Genomic DNA, 20,379 nt, shown 5'->3' on the forward strand with positions numbered 1-20,379 from the left:
TGGGCCCCGCCCACTCGCGGCTGCGGCAAACGCGGGCACGCCCTCCAGCCACGCCCCCCGGACCCGCCAATCCCGGGGCTGGGGCGGGGCCCAATGCCTTAACCCTTTCGTCGCTGCGTCCAGGCCCGCGCGTGGGACCCCTATCTTTCACCCACCCCAGGGCGCCGCGAATCTGCCCCGAGCCCCCTGCTCATTCCCTGTTAACCCTCAAGACCCTTGGGCTCAGCCCCCAGTCTCTCCTCTTCAACAAATCCAGTAGGACCGCGCCCTCCTTGAACCCCACATCTTTGGCGACAGGGAGGAGCCCCTCTGGCTTGGGGAAGGGGCTCTAGAAGCTAAGCCCCAGCCCTATTCCTCTCGCGCTCCGTTCTTCGGGACGCGACTTCCCAGCGAACGCCGTGGAGACCTTGCAAGTCTGCAAGGTGGGGGCGGGGCGAGCCGTCTGGAGTGGATCCGACTACGCGCTTGGAAGACCCTTCGCGGGCATAGGGGAGGCTTCGCGGGTCGTGACTGTGTCCGTCAGCAATCGGAACCGGTTTGAAACTTGAAAGGCGGGTGACAAGGAGAAAGACATAACATTACAATCGAGCAGGGTTTGACTGCTTCACCCTTGGGCCGAAACTGGCAGGATACCCGGCCCTTCGGAGTGAGAGGGAGTAAGGTTGTTCGTCTCAGATCTGGAGTACCAGCTTCGCACGCGCTTGCCAGGTCTGTGAGAAGAGTGCTCATTCCGCCCCTGGTGGCCCGGGAGGACTGCCGGGAGGAAGAAGTCTGTCTGGAAGTGAGGCCTTAGCCTTGAACAGGGTAGACAAGCAAGCCAGGCCTAGGGTTCAGAATTAGCAAGAGCCTAGAGGCACAAAGTGTCTGTCCTAAAAACTGCAGCGTCTCCACTCCGGCTGGCATTTAACCCATTGTAGCTCTACTGTTAACAGATGACTTGTTTGGTCATCTGTCATCCTATTTTATGGTTTTTATTTCTGGCTATTTCCTGTTTTCTGAATTTTTCCATATTTGCTTTTATCTGCTATAGTGATTTGCAGTGCAGAAAGCCTGTTTTTAATTCTCCTGGTTGTTGCCTTTATCAAATAAAAATGCAGTTTATATTTCACAAATTATTAAAGTCAATGACAAATCATTCATTTTTATGTTCTTCCTTGTGTAATGAGAAATTTCCATCTCTTGGCCTGCTGCCCTCACACTTAACTTTTATCTGTCCACTTAATCCAGGATGATAGACCCAGCTTTTTTTTTTTTTTTTTTTTTGGTACGCGGGCCTCTCACTGTTGTGTCCTCTCCCGTTGCGGAGCACAGGCTCCGGACGCACAGGCTCAGCGGCCATGGCTCACGGGCCCAGCCGCTCCGCGGCACGTGGGATCTTCCCGGACCGGGGCACGAACCCGTGTCCCCAGCATCGGCAGGCGGACTCTCAACCACTGCGCCACCAGGGAAGCCCTAGACCCAGCTTTTGTTTACACTTTTTTTTTTTAAGTCAAAAAATCCTCTTTTTCAATCATTGTTTTTGGCTTTTGCGAACCCTTTAATTAGTAACAATGTCACTGCCAGTTTTTATGCACTAATTTTTCTGTTTCTCATTCAGACTCATCTCCCACTTGACTGGTGATTTCAAGGAGAACTCTGGGATGTTACCTTTTTCTAAGTCTTTGCCCTAGGTGAGAATGCCTTTCTACTGTCTTTACACACATGGTGGCTTGACTATTTATAAAATTCTTGAATCTCAAACTATCCCCGTCAAGACCCTCTTGTCCTTATCCCATTCTTTTGGCTCTTAAAATGGTAGCAAGTATCCCTGAAACTAATATAATGTTATATGTCAATTATAGCTCAAAAAAAAAAAAGGTAACAAAGCTGGGCTGGTCTCTTTTATTATTATTTTTTTTAATATTTATGTATTTATTTGGCTGTGGTGGGTCTTAGTTGCAGCAAGCAGGATCTTTGGGGCATGCCAGATCTTTTTTTAGTTGTGGCATGCGTGCTCCTCTTAGTTGCAGCATGCAGGATCTAGTTCCCTGACCAGGGATGGAGCCCTCGGTCCCCTGCATTGGGAGCGTGGAGCCCTAACTGCTGGACCACGAGGGAAGTCCCTGGGCTGCTCTCTTTTAGGCAAGCAATTCACCTGGTGCTTGTTGGGATTTTTCTTTACCCTCAAAAGTCAAACATTTTGCCAGTATAATTCTCAGTATAGGCATTTTTCTGTTACTTTTACAGAAACAAAAAAGGTCTTCTTTTCAACTGAGAAAAGTTTTCTTCTATGTTCTTTCTTGTCCATTCTATGAACAGATTGTTTCGGATTTTTTTCTCCCCTAAAATTATCACGTTGGATTGCCATTGTCAATGAAGTCTCTTTGTCCCTTTTCTCTGAATCCTGGAGACACTATCTCAAGTTTTTTGTTTTTGTTTTTTCAACATCACTGATTTAATTTTCTTCAGAGTCAAAGGTACTCTGTTTTCTCTAATAAAATATTTCATTCTGTTTGTTTTATTTTCCTTTCATTTTAGCCATTTTCTACCCACCTCTGTCTTGATCTCAACGTAATCTCTTTTTATAGTTCTCTGTTCTTATGTCATGGAGAATGTGGTTTTGCATCTTAAGAACACCAAGAAAATAAGAGAATAACCATATCTGGCTCTGTTCTAATGCATATGAAAACCTTGATAATGTGGACAATTTTCTGGGAAATAAAATTATAAAAATAAGAAAGATGTTGAAAATATTATCCAAGAAAGATGTCCAAAACAGGCTCTAGGCCCAGATGGTTTAATGGAAGAATTCTCTCAAACATTCAGTGAACAGATAATCCTCACCCCATAAGTCTGTATCAGAGCACAGAAAACCAAAAATGGTAAATATTTCATTTTATGAATCCACAATTTGCAATAAAGGAAGATCAGAAAGGAGAACTACAAACCAGTCATACTTATCAGTTCAGAGGGGAAAAAAATCCTAAATACAAATCAAGGAAATAAAATTAAATATTATTGTATATGAACTTAATAATCCATGAGTGTGTTAAATGAGAAAAACAATCATCATAATAGAGGTCAAAAAGTCATTCAAAAATCAATACCCCAAAGAACCCTCATAATTAACCAGGAATGGTTGAAATTAAGATTCAATATTTTGTGCTTTCTTGACAAAAATCTAGAGGGCCTCAAATGGCCTAACTGAAAGTTGCCCTAGTCAAACAATCCTCCTTATCAAATGGATGAGGTGCAGTTTCTGCTTATCTCTGAGTATTGTAGTGGGTTTCAGTTCTCTGCCGGCCCTCAGATTTATTCAAACAAGCCAATCAGATCCCCTGCAGGAACCAGTGGGCACTCACACTCTTGCTGCTACAAAGTCTGCCTCCCCGGTTGTTCACTATATTCCTGAGAGCAACACCTGTGTGGCCCTGGGTGGCTTGTGGTGTTCTCCTCCCCTGGGCTGTGAGTATATGTGCTGTCAATCTCACCTGCTCAGTGTCAGGTATTGTGTTTGGCCATCCCCATAACCCTAAGGAGGGAATCTCTGCCTCACCAATGGGGTGAAGAGCAATTAATTAAAACAAGAGTATATCAGACTAACAGGGAATTCCCTGGCCGTCCAGTGGTTAGGACTCCTCATTTTCACCGCCAAGGGCCTGGGAACTAAGATCCCGCAAGCCGCGAGGCACAGCCAAAAAAAAAAGAGTATATCAGACTAACAAAAATTAAAAATCCACGTTGATGAGGATGTAGGGCAATAGGAAATCACAAAGTGTTTTTTTTGTTGTTGTTGACTGTGTTGGGTCTTCATTGCTGTGCGCCGGCATTCTCTAGTTGCCGTGAGCGGGGGCTACTCTTTTTTTGCGGTGCGTGGGCTTCTCATTGTGGTGCTTCTGCACGGGCTCTAAAGCACGAGCTCGGTAGTGTGGCGCATGGGCTTAGCTGCTCCGCGGATTGTGGGATCTTCCAGGACCAGGGATAGAACCTGTGTCCCCTGCACTGGCAGGCAGATTCTTAACCACTGAGCCACCAGGGAAGCCCCACAAAGTATTTTTGAGAGTATAAATTGGTTCAACCTTTCGGGAGGACAATTGGGTAATTTATTAAAATGAGAAATGCGTATATCCTCGGACCCAACAATTCCATTTCTGGAAGAAATACCATCACAAATAATATGACAGATGTACAAAGACAGTCATTGACATAACGGTGTAATAGTCAAAATAAAAGTTTTTTTAAACCTAAATACATCAATCTGCTAAGAGAAGATTGATCAAGTGAATAACAATGCAACCAATGCAATGCAAGTCCAAAAAAGCAAGTGGCAGAATCACATGTATAGACACTATACTCTAATTTTTCTATTATTTTTTAAAGAATATATATGTACACGCATAGAAAAGTCTGGAAAGATACATACCAAACTATTAACAGTGGCTACCTTGAGATGGTGGGATTTCAGGGAGTATGACAGAAGAGAGGACTCTACGCACTTTGGTAATGTTTGCACTTTTTAAAACAAGCATGTGTTACTTTTGTAAAAAAAAAAATTTTTTTAAGGTAAAGAAGTTTGCTTGCAAGAATAAACAGGTAAGCTCTGAAAATTTAGACAGACTATTAGATATTAAATATTTGCTCAAAAATCCCTGCCCCAATGGAGTTTGCATTCTAGTGGGAGGAGACAATAAGTAAAATATATAGTGAATTAGAAAGTGGTAAATACTAAGGAGAAGTTGAGACTGCAGGGGATCCCAATTCTGAATAAGACAGAAGGTCTTGCTGAAGAAGTGCACTCAAGTTACAGACCTGGAGGGAAGGGAAGCAAGCCTGAAGTATAAAAGAGGTTCCTAGGATGCAATCATTTTATCTATAACAAAATGAGCTTTTCTTTTTCAATGTTTTGTTTTATTGCACTAAAGCTTCCAGACAGAAAAAATGGTTAAACATTAAAACATTATAGTTTTTTTTTTGCGGTACGCGGGCCTCTCACTGCTGTGGCCTTTCCCGCTGCGGAGCCCAGGCTCCAGACGCGCAGGCCCAGCGGCCATGGCTCACGGGCCCAGCCGCTCCGCAGCATGTGGGATCTTCCCAGACTGGGGCACGAACCCGCGCCACCAGGGAAGCCCCAAAAGGTAGAGTTTTAACAATGCTAATTCTTTTTGTAGTTATTGATCTTATTAAAAACTATAATGGGGCTTCGCTGGTGGCGCAGTGGTTGAGAGTCCGCCTGCCGATGCTGGGGACGCGGGTTCGTGCCCCGGGCTGGGAAGATCCCACATGTCGCAGAGCGGCTAAGCCCGTGTGCCACAACTACTGAGCCCACGTGTCGCAACTACTGAGCCCGCATGCTGCAACTACTGAAGCCCATGTGCGTAGAGCACGCAGGATTGGCTGGCCGTCACAGACGTGGTTGATAGATGCAGATCTCCCTGTGCCATTGTTCTATATAGGTATGCACCTGTTGATCCTCATAATCAATCCTTATTTATTTATTTTTTTTTTCTTGCGTTATGCGGGCCTCTCACTGTTGTGGCCTCTCCCATTTGCGGAGCACAGGCTCCGGACGCGCAGGCTCAGTGGCCATGGCTCACGGGCCCAGCCGCTCCGCGGCATGTGGGATCCTCCCGAAACGGGGCACGAACCCGCGTCTCCTGCATCGGCAGGCGGACTCTCAAGCACTGCGCCACCAGGGAAGCCCGGTCTACCCTTTTAAATGGCACTGGCCCTAGATTGTTTTATGGCTGAGTTCTACCTATCTATAAACAGGTCATTCTAAACCATAGGAAAAGAGGAAAAGGTCTATGGACCTAGAGATTATCATACTAAGCTCAGTAAATCAGAAAGAGAAAGACAAATACCATATGATATTTTTATATGGAATCTAAAATACGACACACATGGACATATCTACAAAACAAAAACAGACTCACAGACATAGAGAACAGACTTGTGGTTGCCAAGGGGAAGGGGGGTTGGGGAGGAGAAGGATTGGGAATTTGTGATTAGCAGATGCAAAGTATTATATATAGGAATAATAAACAAGGTCCTACTGTGCCGCACAGGGAACTATATTCAATATCCTGTGATAAACCATCATGGAAAAGTATATGAAAAAGAAAATATGTATGTATAACTGAGTCACTTTGTACAGCAGAAATTAACACTACTTTTTTAAATCAACTTTTTTATACTTCAATAAAATTAAATAAACATTTTATACTTCAATAAAATTAAAAAGAATAAAGGAAAGCTCTCTAATTTGTAAAGGTAGAATAATCTTAATGCCAAAATCTGACAAATGAGACAAAAGAAGAAAATTGTGTGATTAATCACCTGTCTTACCCACTAGCTTGTAGCACCTATGTAGACAGGATCCTTTTTTAAAATTCCATATGTCCATCTTAATACTCTGGTAAGCAGAATAATGGCCTTCCAAAGATGTCCAAGTCCTAATTCCCAGGACCTGTGACTATGTTAGGTTACATGGCAAAGGAGAATTAAGATGTAGATAGAATTAAGTTTTCTAATAACTTTAAAATTGGGAGATTATCCAAGTGGGCTCCATGTAATCACAAGAGTACTTAAAAATGGAAGAGGGGGACTTTCCTGGTGGTCCAGTGGCTAAGACTCAACACTGTCAATGCAGGGAGCCCGGGTTCGAACCCTGGTCAGGGAACTAGATCCCACATGCCCCAACTAAGGAATCTGCACACGGCAATGAAGATCCTGCATGCCATAACTAAGACACAGCACATCCAAATAAATAAATATTTTTTTTAAAAAATGGAAGAGGAAGTAGGTGGTGGATTGTGGGGGCGGGGAGGGAGGTGTGACTATGGAAGTATGGTTAGAGAGATACAACGTAGCTTGCTTTGCAGATGGAGGATGGGGGCCATGGGAATATGGGTGGTCTCTTGAAGATGGAGAAAAGCCTCCAGAAAGAAACATAGCCCACCTTGATTTTAGCCCAGTAAGACCTGTGTTGGACTTCTACATAACTACAAGATAATAAATTTGTGTTGTTTTACAACACTAAGTTTGTGGTAATTTGTTACAGCATCACTAGAAAACTAATGCAAGCACATAACAGAAACTCAGCATTCATTTGCTGAATGATGAATGAAACCACAAAAACCCTGGGTCTATGGATAAATGGGTAAAAGATAGAAATATATCATTCACAGAATACAAATGGCTAATAAGCAGTTGTAAACATCTTCAGCTGATACTGGAGAGATGCAAATGAAAATCTATCAAATTAGCAGGCTATTGTGATCCTTTGGGTGTCCTACCTACCAAGTTATCCAGAAGGGAATTAGGGGCTTCTTCTCTGGGATGACTGGGCAGTATCTCCAGATGCCAAATTGAGGAGCAGGCACTTAAATCCATGCTAAAGTTTGGATGTTTGTACTAAAGCTTCTTCCAGCTTGCTTTATAAATAAAGGAAATAAAAACCTCCCTAATTGGGACAAAAATTCTTAGGAATGACCAGTAAAAGTCTTGGGGGTTATCTAGACCAATATAAAACTATAAGTGAAATGTTGATGACCCAAGCATGCTGGGCTGTTTTACAAACTGCTGATGTTCACACACACACACACACACACACACACACACACACACACACACGGCCCATGAAAAAGAAAATTCAAAGGAAAAATACAAAAACATTATTAGACTATATTCTCTTTTTTACCACTATTCTTTACTAATGGCACATTTTACCTAAGACAGAGATGGTTTTATGTTCCCCAGGAATTTTTCTTTTCTGCAACATTTTTCTTTTCTGTTTTTACATAATTGATGCTTTGTTTATATAATACTAACAAACAGACTTATCTGTACCTATATTATATAAACCTCACTGCAAGATATTTAGAAACAAGGTAAAAAGGAATACAAGTCACCACCCCACCTGCCATCTCAGGTGAGTTTTATGCACTCACCTCTATTTGCGAAGCATGTTGGTCCTTCTTAAAGCCCCAAGCAAAATAATATTTTAAATTATTATTGCATCATGGAAATTATGGTCATGCCCAAACCTCTAATCAATTTTATGGAAACTTGCAAACTCCAAAAATGTTACCAGATTTAATTTTTGTAAAATCTGGGGTAAGTTCGTCCAGCAGAAAGTCTTCGCTGTAAACTCTGTACATTATCATTACAGATAGGTACACTGGTGGTTAAATGAAACTTTTATAACCTGCCTTGGGGGCCCACATTTCCCATGTGTCCGATACACACAAACTAAAAAGGCATCAAGACAACTGTCAAACTAGACATCAAGCGTGTGTCTACACAGCTACTATGAGGTTTAGCTCAACAAAAAAGTGACTAGACTTACCTCATTGATGAGGAATAAAGGAAAATAAAACAACATAAGTATTTATCTCAGTTACTCAGTTACGATACAGTCATAACATTACTGGTTTTAGTTTTGGTGTAATTATTATTATTATGGATGCGTTTTTTGTATCATGTTAGAAATTTAAGTCAAATTGTAAAATCATATTAAGAAAGTTAAAGTGACTAAAATTGGTCAGAGTAAATCTAGCAGGTTATGTAAAGGGATATATTTAAAACAAGTTTAGTATTACAGTATCAGTATTTGGTAGGTTCTTTTATGAGGTTCCTTTACACACTTACCTGTAACGAGTAATCAAATACTGCATTAACCAGTCAAAAATTATATATGGTGTCAGAATAAACCAAGCAAAAAAATTCTTTTCAATGTCCCCACTATAGTCTACATTGCTTTTGGTACAATTCTGTGACTACTAAAAGTTATGTATGATACACAACTCTTCACTCATACTGCCCTGTCAATACAAAAGGAGCAGGCTCCTTAGAACTCTGTTTTTCAAACTGTAGGTTGAGATCTGTGAGTGCGTTAGAGAAACAGGGAGTTCCCTGGTGGTCTAGTGGTTGGAATTCTGCGCATTCACTGCCATGGCCCGGGTTCGGTCCCTGGTTGGGGAACTGAGACCCCGCAGGCTGCTCGGGGCAGCCAAAAAAAAAATAATAATAGAGAAACAAATATCAACATGCATCAAACCATGATAAGCAAAGGATTACTGTGAAACTTTAGCCTGTTCATTATCTCTATATATGCACACACACATGTACCAAGTCCTTGGTGTAAAACAGATTTCGTAGTAAGAGATACTGTCAAAAAATTTTGAAAAACACAGCATTGGTAGAATAGTTGTCTCCAATCTTGGGGCCAGGGCTTAGGACTGGAGGTGTCTGGGGCATGCACTTGTGAAGGCTTGCTGCAGTGCCCTCCAACAGTACAACGGGGGCATGGAGGGAGGAGGTGATAGAGTAATAAAGATTTGTGGGATATGAAGATTGTGAAGAAGGCTTAAGAAATGAGTTAGTGATTTAAAACACTAATTAAACATCCCGACACTTCACTAAATACAGCCCAAATCTCTGGGCTCAGTATTTGCCACCCTTCCCAGCTGGGTCCCAAGCTCCCTTTCCACCCTGTCTCACCTTTGCCCCGACCTTTTCCTTTCCTCCACCCAACACTCCATGCCCCTCGGTGAACCACAAACCTTTACATTCTGCACACTTGGCTTCTCCTCAGCCCCAAAGGCCTCACCTTGTAATTACAGGCCGTGCACCTGTTGGCTGAATGATGGGTGGTATCCCTGCTATATTAATAGCATTGCCCTGCCCCCACTTGTGGATGGGGACATGTTTTGTTTACTGTGATTCCCTGGGGTGCTTAGCATCCTGCCTCATACTTAGTATTTAATAATTTTCCAACTCTTGACCAATTTTGTAAACAACCATTTTGATAAGACAAGTTTATTATATGGCTCTCCAACCTCTGCTTGTCAATATACCTTGAAGGTGCCTTAAAAAGAAAAGTTGTAGGACTTCCTGGCAGTCCAGTGGTTAAGAATCTGTGCTTCCACAGCAGGGGTGCACAGGTTCAATCCGTGGTCGGGGAACTAAGATCCTGCACGCTGTGCGGTGTGGCCAAAAAAAAAAAAGTAGCGATAGAACCGAACTGAACCACACTGGACTCTACTGGGAGAAAAGTGTTCTCAAAATAGACCTGTGGGGCTGGGCTGTGAGGATAAGGCACCTAGAACTAGCACAACAAGCACTGTGTAATTTAGGGGTTACAAAAATCAAAACTTATCTGATTGGTTGAAGCCATCAGTCTAGAGTTCCTGATGGAAGGGGGAAATCCGTGAAAGAGGAGCCACACAACAGGTTGAGGACTCAGATGGGTCCCTGGCTCTGAATCCCCATCCTTCAGTCATTTATATTCTCAGCCACTTGAAATAACCACCCTGGTGCTCCAGGATAAGTAAAAACTGTACCCTCGGGAAAAAATAAAAATAAAAATGCAGTTAGTGAATAAGCAAATGGAAATCCATGGTATTTAAATGTTTATAATCAGTTTTAGCATTACATGTACAGATCAGTAATGTAATCACTATGATACCATGTGTGTTTGGTCAACTTTTTAAGGTATAAAAGTATTTAAAATAATTTCATATACAGCTGACCCTTGAGCAACATGGGTCTGAACTGCTTGGATCCACTTACATGCAGATTTTTTTCAGCAGTAAATACCACAGTACAGCACAGTCTGTGGTTGGTTGAATCCGCAGGTGCAGAATCACAGATAGGGAGGAACTTCCATATAGAGAGCCAGCCATAACTTATATGCAGATATTTGCCTGTGCAGAGGGCCAGTGCTCCCAACCCCCTGTGTTGTTCAAGGGTCAACTGTACTAATTTGGGGAGTTTAAATGCTTAGAAATATTTAAGTAATAATTAATGTTTAAACACTTGAAAATTTGTCTAAGTGGTTAAACCTGAAAGTTTTCATTTATTAGTTGTTAAAAGTTTGTACATATTTAGAAAAATGTTAATTGCTTACTATCTGAAGAACTATTCATTTGATACTTTTATTAGACTAGTAGATTGATTACTAAATAATGCACAAAGGGTTATAGGTTTTCCCCCTCTACACTAAGCCCCTGGGACTTAGAAGCCGTCTAAGTCCCGGACTGCCAGGAAGTCCTCATATCCCAGAGTCTTAGAAGCCTTCTGGGATATGAGGAAGGGTTGTGCCTTTTTCTTACTCCAGGCCTGTGGGCAGTGTCCTGAAGGTAGAATGTGGCGGCTTGGGCCGCCATAGTCATCTTGCTACGTGGATGGCAGTGGCTGAGGATGGTTGAGGGAAAGGATGGAAGAGACCTGGAGCTACTGTCTTGCTCTTCCAGAGAAGGTCCTTCCACTGGGGATTTTAATTACTTGCAACTTTACGGCCTGCCTTTCCACCCCACCCTCACTTCCTTCGCTGGCTCTCAACCTCGGCTACACATTGTAATCTCTTACTTATGTTCCCTGGACCCCAACCCCAGAGATCCTGATTGAACTGGTCCAGGGTGCAGCCTGGCACGAGACCGCGGTAAACTCCCCAGGTGATTCTAATGAGCAACCAGAGCTGAGAACCACTGCTCTAACTGTAAGCTCTTCTTTTCCCTTTGGAATTTTATCTTTCTATCTCATACTGTGGTTATCTATGTCTATTTCTTCCTTCTTCCTAGACTGTGGGCTCCCAAATGGCCTTCCAAACAATGCATGTGGCCCTTCCCAGCTCCAGGTGACTTCAAGTGTCCATTGCTGATAGAAGCAGCAGAGTTATGCCTTATTTGGAATTTAGGTTCTATAGTCTATGCTTATTGCATCAAATGAGTCAAAATCACCCTTGACAATCCCTCAGGAAGGCTCTGTTCTGGGAGCCTGATGTCCTGTCTCCCCATCACCATCTACATAGACCGTTTCCTCCTAGACCGGAACAGAAAGCTGCCTCCTCCTCCACCAGGCACCAGAGGAAGTAGGTGGTTGTGTTTAGGGGCCATCTTGCATAAAAAATACACATTTAAGCAGATGCCTCACCCTCAGCACAGCAGGAAGCTCATGCCATGAACAGCTCACAGGAACCAGAGTGCTGACCCTACAGGAGACACACATCTCCCATCTCAACCCACTCTCGAGCATATCGTCCTTACATCCACCAGTGGGTGGAATCACCCACACCATTCAAACTTTTTGTCAAGGATGTAGAGCTGAATTCATGTGAGGTACTATATGAAGCAATGTCCCTCCACTGCACAATTCTATCCAGCTCACACAGGTCTTCCCCTTTCTTCTCCCTGTCCCACAAGCAGCTGGCCCAGTCTCTCTCCTCCCTGACCTCCCTTCCGTCCCTCTTAAGGCTGATGTTCCCTAGGACTCTATCCTTGGCACTTCTCATTAACTCTTCTTCCTAAGGGCTCTCATGGTGAGAACTCCTTCCTCAGTTCGGGGAGATGTGGCCCAAGAGGATTCCCACTTTGGCTCTGGTAAGGTAGGGGAGGAGTAAGACCGCATCCAGGCCTTGGGGGCTGGGCTTGCAGGACATAAAGGAACAGAGTAAATGCTTTTTATTGAATGAATGGATGAATGCATGCTTGATAAGAACAGAACTTGTATCTGCCTCCAAAGGACCCCACCCCCACTCCCAAGATATATTCTGAGGCTGAGATTTTCACCTGCTCACCTAGCACCCCTTCTGCCACACCAAGCCACACCAAGCTCACCAGTGCTCATAGACCTTTAATCTATAACTGCCTGGCCACACTCCATCACTGCCCCAGGATGGAAGGGAGGGATAAAGATGTATAGCCAGCTAGATCATGCCAGCTCTGAGTCCAAGAGGAAAGGGCTAGGTCAGGCTGGGACCTGGGCAGGGGGCTCCCGGCCCCAGGCGATGAGGGAGTTGCTGGCCTGGGCAAGCTCGGTGATGGATACCCGGCCCCGCTGTCGGATGAAGTTAGCCATGGCAGCCAGTTCCTCCGGGGTTATGTAGATGAACTTGCCCCGGTCGTCAATCACACCTGTGGGGACATGCAGGTTGTGGGGCTGAGCCCTCCCCACCTGACCTGAGGATGCCCACCCACCCACCCCTCCTGCCTGTCTACTTGGCCTTTCCTGGCTATATCCGATCTTGACTAGGTGAGCCAAATCAGACTTCCTTGCCTGTCCTCGTCACTCAAAGGCATCCCCAGGCCTTAGCATGTCTTCCTTGTAACAGCATCCCCCTCCTCAGTACACTGCTCCCCCAACCCGGGGTGGTCATCCTACCTCTGCAATAAGTCCCTGCAGCCCCACATGGCTAGATACTCCCCAAGGCCAGGGCCCGTAATGACTGATTCTTATCCTCTCACCTGTCAGAGTTCCCTCAGTCAGCAGTTCCTGGATGCGGTTTATGGTGTCCTATGAGGAGAACAGTTCTCAGAGCAGAGATGGGTGCTGCCGTCCCCAGAAAAGGCACTCGCAACCTCCCTCCCACCACAGCCAAATCTCCTCCTCTCCTTCTCATGGCCACCCTGCAATGTGACTCCATGTTTCTCCTTTGGAGGGACCCAGAGAGAAAGGGCTCTGGTCCTGGGACCCTGCAGGACCCCTGAGAGAGGCTCTCTTCCAACCAGGGGAGAACCGTTGGTGACATTTGGCAGAGAAGGCTGATATAGCCTGTTGTAAGACAGCTGTCAAGGTAACTGGATTTGGGCTGCTGAGAGTGATGGGGTTTAGACATTTTTCTTTTTTCTCCCTGCCTGTTTTCCAACTAGTTAGAACGGCAGGATTCCCGGGGTGCCAAGAGATTCCTACACTCTACTCATTCTTGGTTGCAGGCAGGGTGGAAGGGGCATCAAGACTTTCCATCTTTAGGGCAGGCCTTCTCTTATAGCCACACAGACCCCATGGCCACACTCCAAGTAACAGCCCACCTTGTAGGGCTTACCTGAGTCCGCAGGCCCACCTGGGAAGCCAGGTCTTCCAAGAGCACGACCTTGGACTGCTACAAAGAAAAGGAGGAAAGGGAATGAGGCTGAGCTTGGGCAAATCCTTCTCAGCACTGGAACCCTCTGAAGTTGGCATTCTGATCTGATCTGCTCTGGGTGGCTGGATAAACACTGCAGATTCCTATGGGAGAGCCTTGCTCCCTTCACACACTACTCGCACTCTCCCAACTACCCATATGGAGAGACACACACATTCATAACCTCTCTCATTCCCTTGCTTGAGGGCAGAGATCTGCCCAAAACTACCACCTGACCCCCAGGCTCCTGGACTGAAGACCACCCTGAGAAAGACTCACAAGTGGAGAACCAAGCACAGCTGCCACCTTCTCCTCTGCAATCAGACGTATCTTTCTAACATCTTGGGCAGGCTGGAAGGGGAAGCACCACAGACACGAAGGGGAGGGGTGACAGACACCAAAAGCTATTAAAAAAACCTTTTTCTAGGACTTGTATTTGCTGAGAACCTGCCAGGACAAGGTACTGAGAAGGTGCTGGGGAAGCAATGTTGAAAAAGACATAGCTCACAGCCCCGCCAGGAGGAAGGTGAGAACGTGGAGAAGAACAGAGCAGATAAAAGGCCCCAATAAGCCAGGGCCTCGGTAGAAGTTCATTCTTGCCTCGCCTTTGCTCAATGCCCCCTGGCCTGGAGAGTACCACAACCCTGACACGTCCATACTTCTTTTTACCCATCCTCTTCACACCGTATGAGCCCCCCCGCCCCTTAACATAACTGTTGATAACACTGCTGAGTGCTTTCCACACACAGCCGTGTGCCACGTGCCTCCCTCACATCCTCAGGAGAAACATTAGTTCCCAGGGATGCTGCTGAGGGTCCACTGCTGGATCCTACGCATGCACCTGCCCCTGCCTCCCCCGCAAACAGACAGCATATGACTTGAGAGAAGGCGGTCTTTTGCGTTTCTGTGAATCTTCCATAGCAAATGAGCTGGGGTAGGAGTGACACGGTGACACCGCCCCAGCTGCAGATGGCATGTGACTGTTTGAAATGCCAAACCGAATATGTAAGCAGGGAGGCAAGTGAGTGGCAGTTGGGCCAGAGTGTGGGCAAGCACAAGGTGACCTGGCCAGCCGGCCTCTACCTACAAAGCAGGGAGTGGGTGCTGGGCTCCAAGCGACAGCTCAGAGTGAGAATATGGAGTCACCCCAGGTGGTCCCTGAAAACCTGGCCTGAGGGGCTGCTGGGGCCAAAAGTATGTTTGGAAAAACAAACCAACAAACCCAGCCTCAATCAGAAAGAAGAGTGGAGTAACAAAAGCAAGCTATGCCTGTGCACATAACTGCTGCTCACAGAAATGTCCCTCCAGTTCTGAAACCCTAAGACGAAAGGGCCCATCCCCTTGGAGCCAAGAGGAAGGTGGGTAGGCTGAATTTTGGAAGTTCTCCTTCTCCCTGCAGACAGCAGCTCTGGGAGAATCAGCTAGCACAGGCTGGAGAGACTTCTAAACTCCAAAACAGTTTGGAGAACCCCCAGAAAATGGCCCCTCCAGAGAGGTGCTGAGAGCGAGGGCTGGCACTGCCCTAGGTACCTTTTCTCAGGCCTCTGCCTTGGAGAGGGGGACCTGAAGCTGATGAAGGAGGGCTTCCTGGAGGAGAGACTCAGGACTACCTTGCTGCCCACTGGGTAGCTGGGGACAGTGAACTCCAAACAGCAGCAGGTAAGTGTGAGATACCCTTCCCAGGGTTGCAGCCCTCAATCAAGTGTGCCAGGGTGGAGAATGGGCTCCATCAGAGGGGAATGGCGGCAGTCTGAGGGAGCCTTCTCCCTCTCGGGAGCCCTGGCCCCCAGCTGTGAGCCTAGCCCCTCACCGGCTGGGAGGTGTCTAAACCCCGCTCTCATCTGGGAGAGGTGGGGGAGGGTTAGCAAGCCCCCGGCTCCTTGGCGCCCCTGGTTACCACTCCCACCACCGCCTCCGCTCCCTCTGCATTCCTTCCCTCAGCCGCCTCTGCACCCCTGAGCTGCACTTGAAAACCTCTCCCCTCATCGCATCCTTTGTGGGAGAGGAGAAGTTGCTTAGCAGCAAAGCAGAGCAGGACGTGCTTATGCAACGCAACCCGGAGCAGTATCCGGGAGGCCTGCGCTACAGCTGTAGACAGCAGGGGGCACACCTGCTGCCCTGTCCCAGGTTCCAAAGGAAATATCATCCTATATCCCCCGGAAGACCCAAGTTACTGGTTGGGAACACATGGCAGGGGATGCTTGTTTCACCTCAGTAGAGCCTCAGTATGACAGAACTGGCAGAAAACATACATGAAGAAACTTGAAAACACAGTGACTCACTGCACATGGGGTCTGAAGAGCAGGGAAACTGTCAAACCCTAAGTGTGAGGAAGCGATCATAGACTCGCACCTCCCACACAGACCAGGTCCTTCTCCACCTTTGGGGTCAGAGGAGAAGGGACTCTCCTGGCCAGGAGCCCAGCAGCTCAGCCTCTCTTTTTCCACCTGCCCACTCCTGCACGAGCTTGAGTGAAACGCCTGCAGCCCCCGCTCAGACCTACTCCCTCCAGGCCCTGAAGATGCATCCAACATGCACACAAGAAGCAGGCAGCTGACACCCAGGTTCTGCTCTGTGGCTTCTTACCTTAATGTAGTTGATGAACTCGGCCAGGAAGCTGTGGGACTAGAGGAGCAGAGAAATCAAGGTGAGTGTCCCCCCGACAGGGGCCACAGGGTCTATGCCTACACACCTGCCCATCTGAGTGCCACCTGCCTGCCCTGCCTGTGTGCCTGTCCAACCACCTGCGTGAGCAGTAGAGCCTCCTGTGGTGTGGGGATCGAGGCGCCACTTCTCCCAAAGACAAGGTCTCAGCAGCTAGAGCCTGCTGATCCTGATGCCCACCTGCCTCTCACTGTCTGACTGGGGAGGCAGGTGGGGAGCAGTGGGGTGTCTGGGACAGGGTGGCTCGTCTTTTTGGGCACAGGGAGGGGTTTCCTAGGGGCGGTGGGCCCACCTGCTCCTCAGTCATGGTCTCGCCCACACCCTCTTCCTCCACCACGAAGGCCTCCTTCAGTTTCAGATACTCTTCATGCTCCCGCTGGGCCTGCTCCTCCCGGGCTTTCCTCTCCTCCTCCTCCTGTGGACACAGAAGAGGCAAGAGTCAGATATTTTGGGGTGAGTGCCCACCCTATCCTGTTCTGGTCTCTGCTGCCCCCACAAGGCAGCAGAGCATCCAGACCAGCTCTTTCTCAGGGACAGAGCTCCTTTAAGACCTTGATCCCTCTGGCCCCTAAGCTGAACAGCAGGATCCCTCTTCTCAATCAGTTCCATCACCTCCCAGATGAATGCTGCTCAGCCCCCCTTTCCCTGAAAATCCTGCCATGAACCCCCCCATAATATCCTCCAGTCACCTCCCCTCCCACTTCCTGTCCTGTCATGTCCAAACTTTGTGAACAAACACCCAGTTTCCCTTTCCCACCAATCAGCCATCCCTTCAGCCCACTCCAATCTGGCTTCTGCATACTCAGCTCTACCAAAACAAGTCCTGCTATGGTCTCACCCATGTCCTCCAACCACAAAAGCCAAAGGACAACCATCAGGCCTCATACCCCTGTCTTCTCAGTGGCCTGGGGCAGAGCCAACCATCCTTTCTTCCCTCCCTTGGCATCCAGACCCTACTCTCTCCTGGATTTCCTCCTGTTCCTTGGGCCATTCTTCCCGCCTCCTCCATCACTCAGCCCTGTCCCTTCTTTCTCCTTCACTCTCTGGGCCACCTCACCATGCCCACAGCATCAACAACTATGTCCTTGCCAGTGGCTGCCACAGTTGTATCCCCACCCAAATCTCTCCTCGTGAACACACGACTGCCCAAGTGGCACACCCACTGGGCTGTCTCACAGGCACCTCAAATTGATTATGTCCCAGAAAGACCCTGTGATCTACTCCCCACACATCTGGTACTCCTCCTGGGCCCCTGGCTCAGTGAATCACACAACCATCTGGCCAGATGCCCTGGTCAGAAATGAGGCCCCATCTACCACTTCTTTCTTTAACTTCTGGAAAACTTGATCCACCCATGTCATTCTATCACCAGCACAACCTACTGCAACAGTCTCGCCCCAAATCAACCCATTTTCCAGAATTCTCAGAACGATCTATTTTAAACATGAAGCTAAAGCTGGCACACGGAATATACAAGATGAGCCTGGAGCATTTTGCAGTGTCAAAAGTAAGAAAGTACTTAAAAAAAAAACAAAACAATGAGGGTATGTCAAAGGTACACAGGAGCCAACTAAAAGAGCTCCCAGTGGGCAAAGCTGGAACAATCTAAGCAAAAAAGTAAATAAGATAGCACTGGATGGGACTTCCCTGGTGGCCCAGTGGTTAGGACTTCGCACTTTCACTGCTGAGGGCCCAGGTTCAATCCCTGGTTGGGGCACTAAGATCCCATAAGCCACGTGGCGTGGTGGAAAAAAAAAAAAACGATAGCATTTGGATTATAATACAAAGTTCAAATAAATATCCATAAGTCCGTGTGGATACAAATAAACAATTGGGGACTTCCCTGGTGGCAGAGTGGTTAAGAATCCGCCTGCCAATGCAGGGGACATGGGTTTGAGCCCTGGTCCGGGAAGATGCCACATGCCGTGGAGCAACTAAGCCCACGTGCCACAACTACCGAGCCTGTGTTCTAGAGCCCACAGCCACAACTACTGAGCCCCTGTGCCGCAACTACTGAAGCCTGTGTGCTCTAGGGCCTGTGCTCTGCAACAAGAGAAGCCACCTCAATGAGAAGCCCGTGCGCTGCAAATGAAGACCCAATGCAGCCAAAAAATAAATTAATTAAAAAAAGAAAAAAATTTCTAAATTGCTTTAAAAAAATAAAACACTTGAATAAATAAAGAAGAAAAGATAAATCTGTACAAAAGAATTCCAAATACTTTATGTAAATACTCTCCTCTTAAGAAGGTGGAGCATAGCTCCCTACCCCTTAAGTGTGGGCTGTGCAGTGACTTGTTTCCAAAGAAGCATGGGAAATGGAGAAATCTGGCAAATATAACCTTAGCCAGGTGATCAAGGTTAACATACTAGTGATAAGTCAAGTTGATAACATGTACCCTTGCTATGTTGAGGTGAGGATGACACTTCACCTCCAGTCTTCCTCCCAGAAATCTATAACCCCCAGTCTAACCGTGACAATAACATAAGCCAAACGCAAATAGAGAGACATTTCACAAAATACTTGCCCAACAGGTCACAAAACTGTCAAGATCATCAAAAGCAAAGAAAGTCTGAGAAACTGACACAACCCAGAGGAACCTAAGGAGATATGACAACTAAGTGTAATGTGGTATCCTGGATGGAACCCTGGGAAAGAAAACGGATATTTGGGAAAAACTAATGAAATCCCAATAATGTGTCAAATTCACTTAATAATAATGTATTAATATTAGTTGTGAGAAATATACCACAGTAAGTTATGATGTTAATAATAAGGGAATCTGGGGTACAGGGGAGAAGAGTCCCAGAATATTTAAGGTGCATTATTAAGTTCAATATTCAGAAAGGTAAAAAACTCTCTCAACTAATGCCTCCCCTCTGCTGTGTTCCAGCCCATCTGCTATAGCACCCATAGCCAGGCTTCCTGCCATCCAGTGTCCCTGGACAATAGGGCCAGTAGAGGCCAAAGGCACCATGCTATGGGGTCTTCCCAGCTGGGCAGCCCTGGCTCTCACCCTATATACCCCACATCTTTGTGATGTTGCCTTTCTTCAGCACCTGATTCTCAGAAGGAAGGAAGCACCTGGCAAACAAAGGTTGATTCACCACCCTTACTGCAGTGGCCTCCATTCCCCGAGCATCTTTTCTATGCCAGGCCCCAAACAGAACCTGGTACAGATACAATCCACCATCTCTTACAATGTCCTTTAACAGCCTCAAGACCCTTGGGATCCAGAATCCCCACTCCGCCACCTTACCTCTCTGACCCCTTTCCTTCTTCCTTACCCTGCTCTAGCCACTCTGCCTCAATGTTCTTCAAATGCTTCAGGTGTGTCCAATAAATCACATGCACAAATTTCACTCTTAGGCTCATTTTTCAGCAGCAGCTTTACAGAGACTGTGCCTAGAGCTCAGGGACCAAATAAACCAGGGCCTGCACCTGGCTCAAGGCCCCTCTTCTAGGCTGGAGGTGTTGGGAAGCGGCATGGGTATCAAGGCTGCCTGGGCAGCTGTCAGAAGTCAGAATTGGGGGCCTGGCTCACCTTCTGTTCCTCCTCCAAGCGAAGCCGCTCCTCCTCCTTTTTCCACTCTGCCTCACGCTGCGACTCAAGGCGTTTCCTCTCCTCACGCTCAGCCTCCTCTGCCTGGAGAAAGGCCTTCATGGGGGGCACATCTCCACCCCCAGCTAGAGTTTGCCCACCTCCCAAACAGGCCAGGCCAGGCGAGGCCTGGCCACAGACCAACGTTGCAGGAGACAGAGATAAGCAAGCATCAAATACCAGCCCAGCATGCAAAGAGCCTCGAGGGGAGGGTCTGCCATTTAGAAGACTCTTTCC

The 20,379-nt window shown here is 46.7% G+C and overlaps 1 protein-coding gene across 1 annotated transcript in view; it reads right to left on the bottom strand.

Annotated features, from left to right (window-relative positions):
• Positions 1-12,438: 12,438 nt before the first annotated feature.
• DDRGK1 (DDRGK domain containing 1) overlaps positions 12,439-20,379 on the bottom strand; it is a 10,942-nt gene continuing 3,001 nt past the window's right edge. Inside the window, exons 4-9 of the mRNA XM_007465405.1 lie at positions 20,086-20,187; positions 16,836-16,958; positions 16,466-16,504; positions 13,802-13,858; positions 13,224-13,272; positions 12,439-12,893 (exon numbers count right to left, since the gene is read on the bottom strand). Coding sequence (XP_007465467.1) covers positions 12,727-12,893; positions 13,224-13,272; positions 13,802-13,858; positions 16,466-16,504; positions 16,836-16,958; positions 20,086-20,187 — 537 coding nt within the window. The 3' untranslated portion in view covers positions 12,439-12,726. The remainder of the gene's footprint in view (positions 12,894-13,223; positions 13,273-13,801; positions 13,859-16,465; positions 16,505-16,835; positions 16,959-20,085; positions 20,188-20,379) is intronic.

This window comes from Lipotes vexillifer, unplaced genomic scaffold (genome assembly GCF_000442215.2).
Source record: "Lipotes vexillifer unplaced genomic scaffold, Lipotes_vexillifer_v1.1 scaffold875, whole genome shotgun sequence".
Taxonomy (NCBI): domain Eukaryota; kingdom Metazoa; phylum Chordata; class Mammalia; order Artiodactyla; family Lipotidae; genus Lipotes; species Lipotes vexillifer.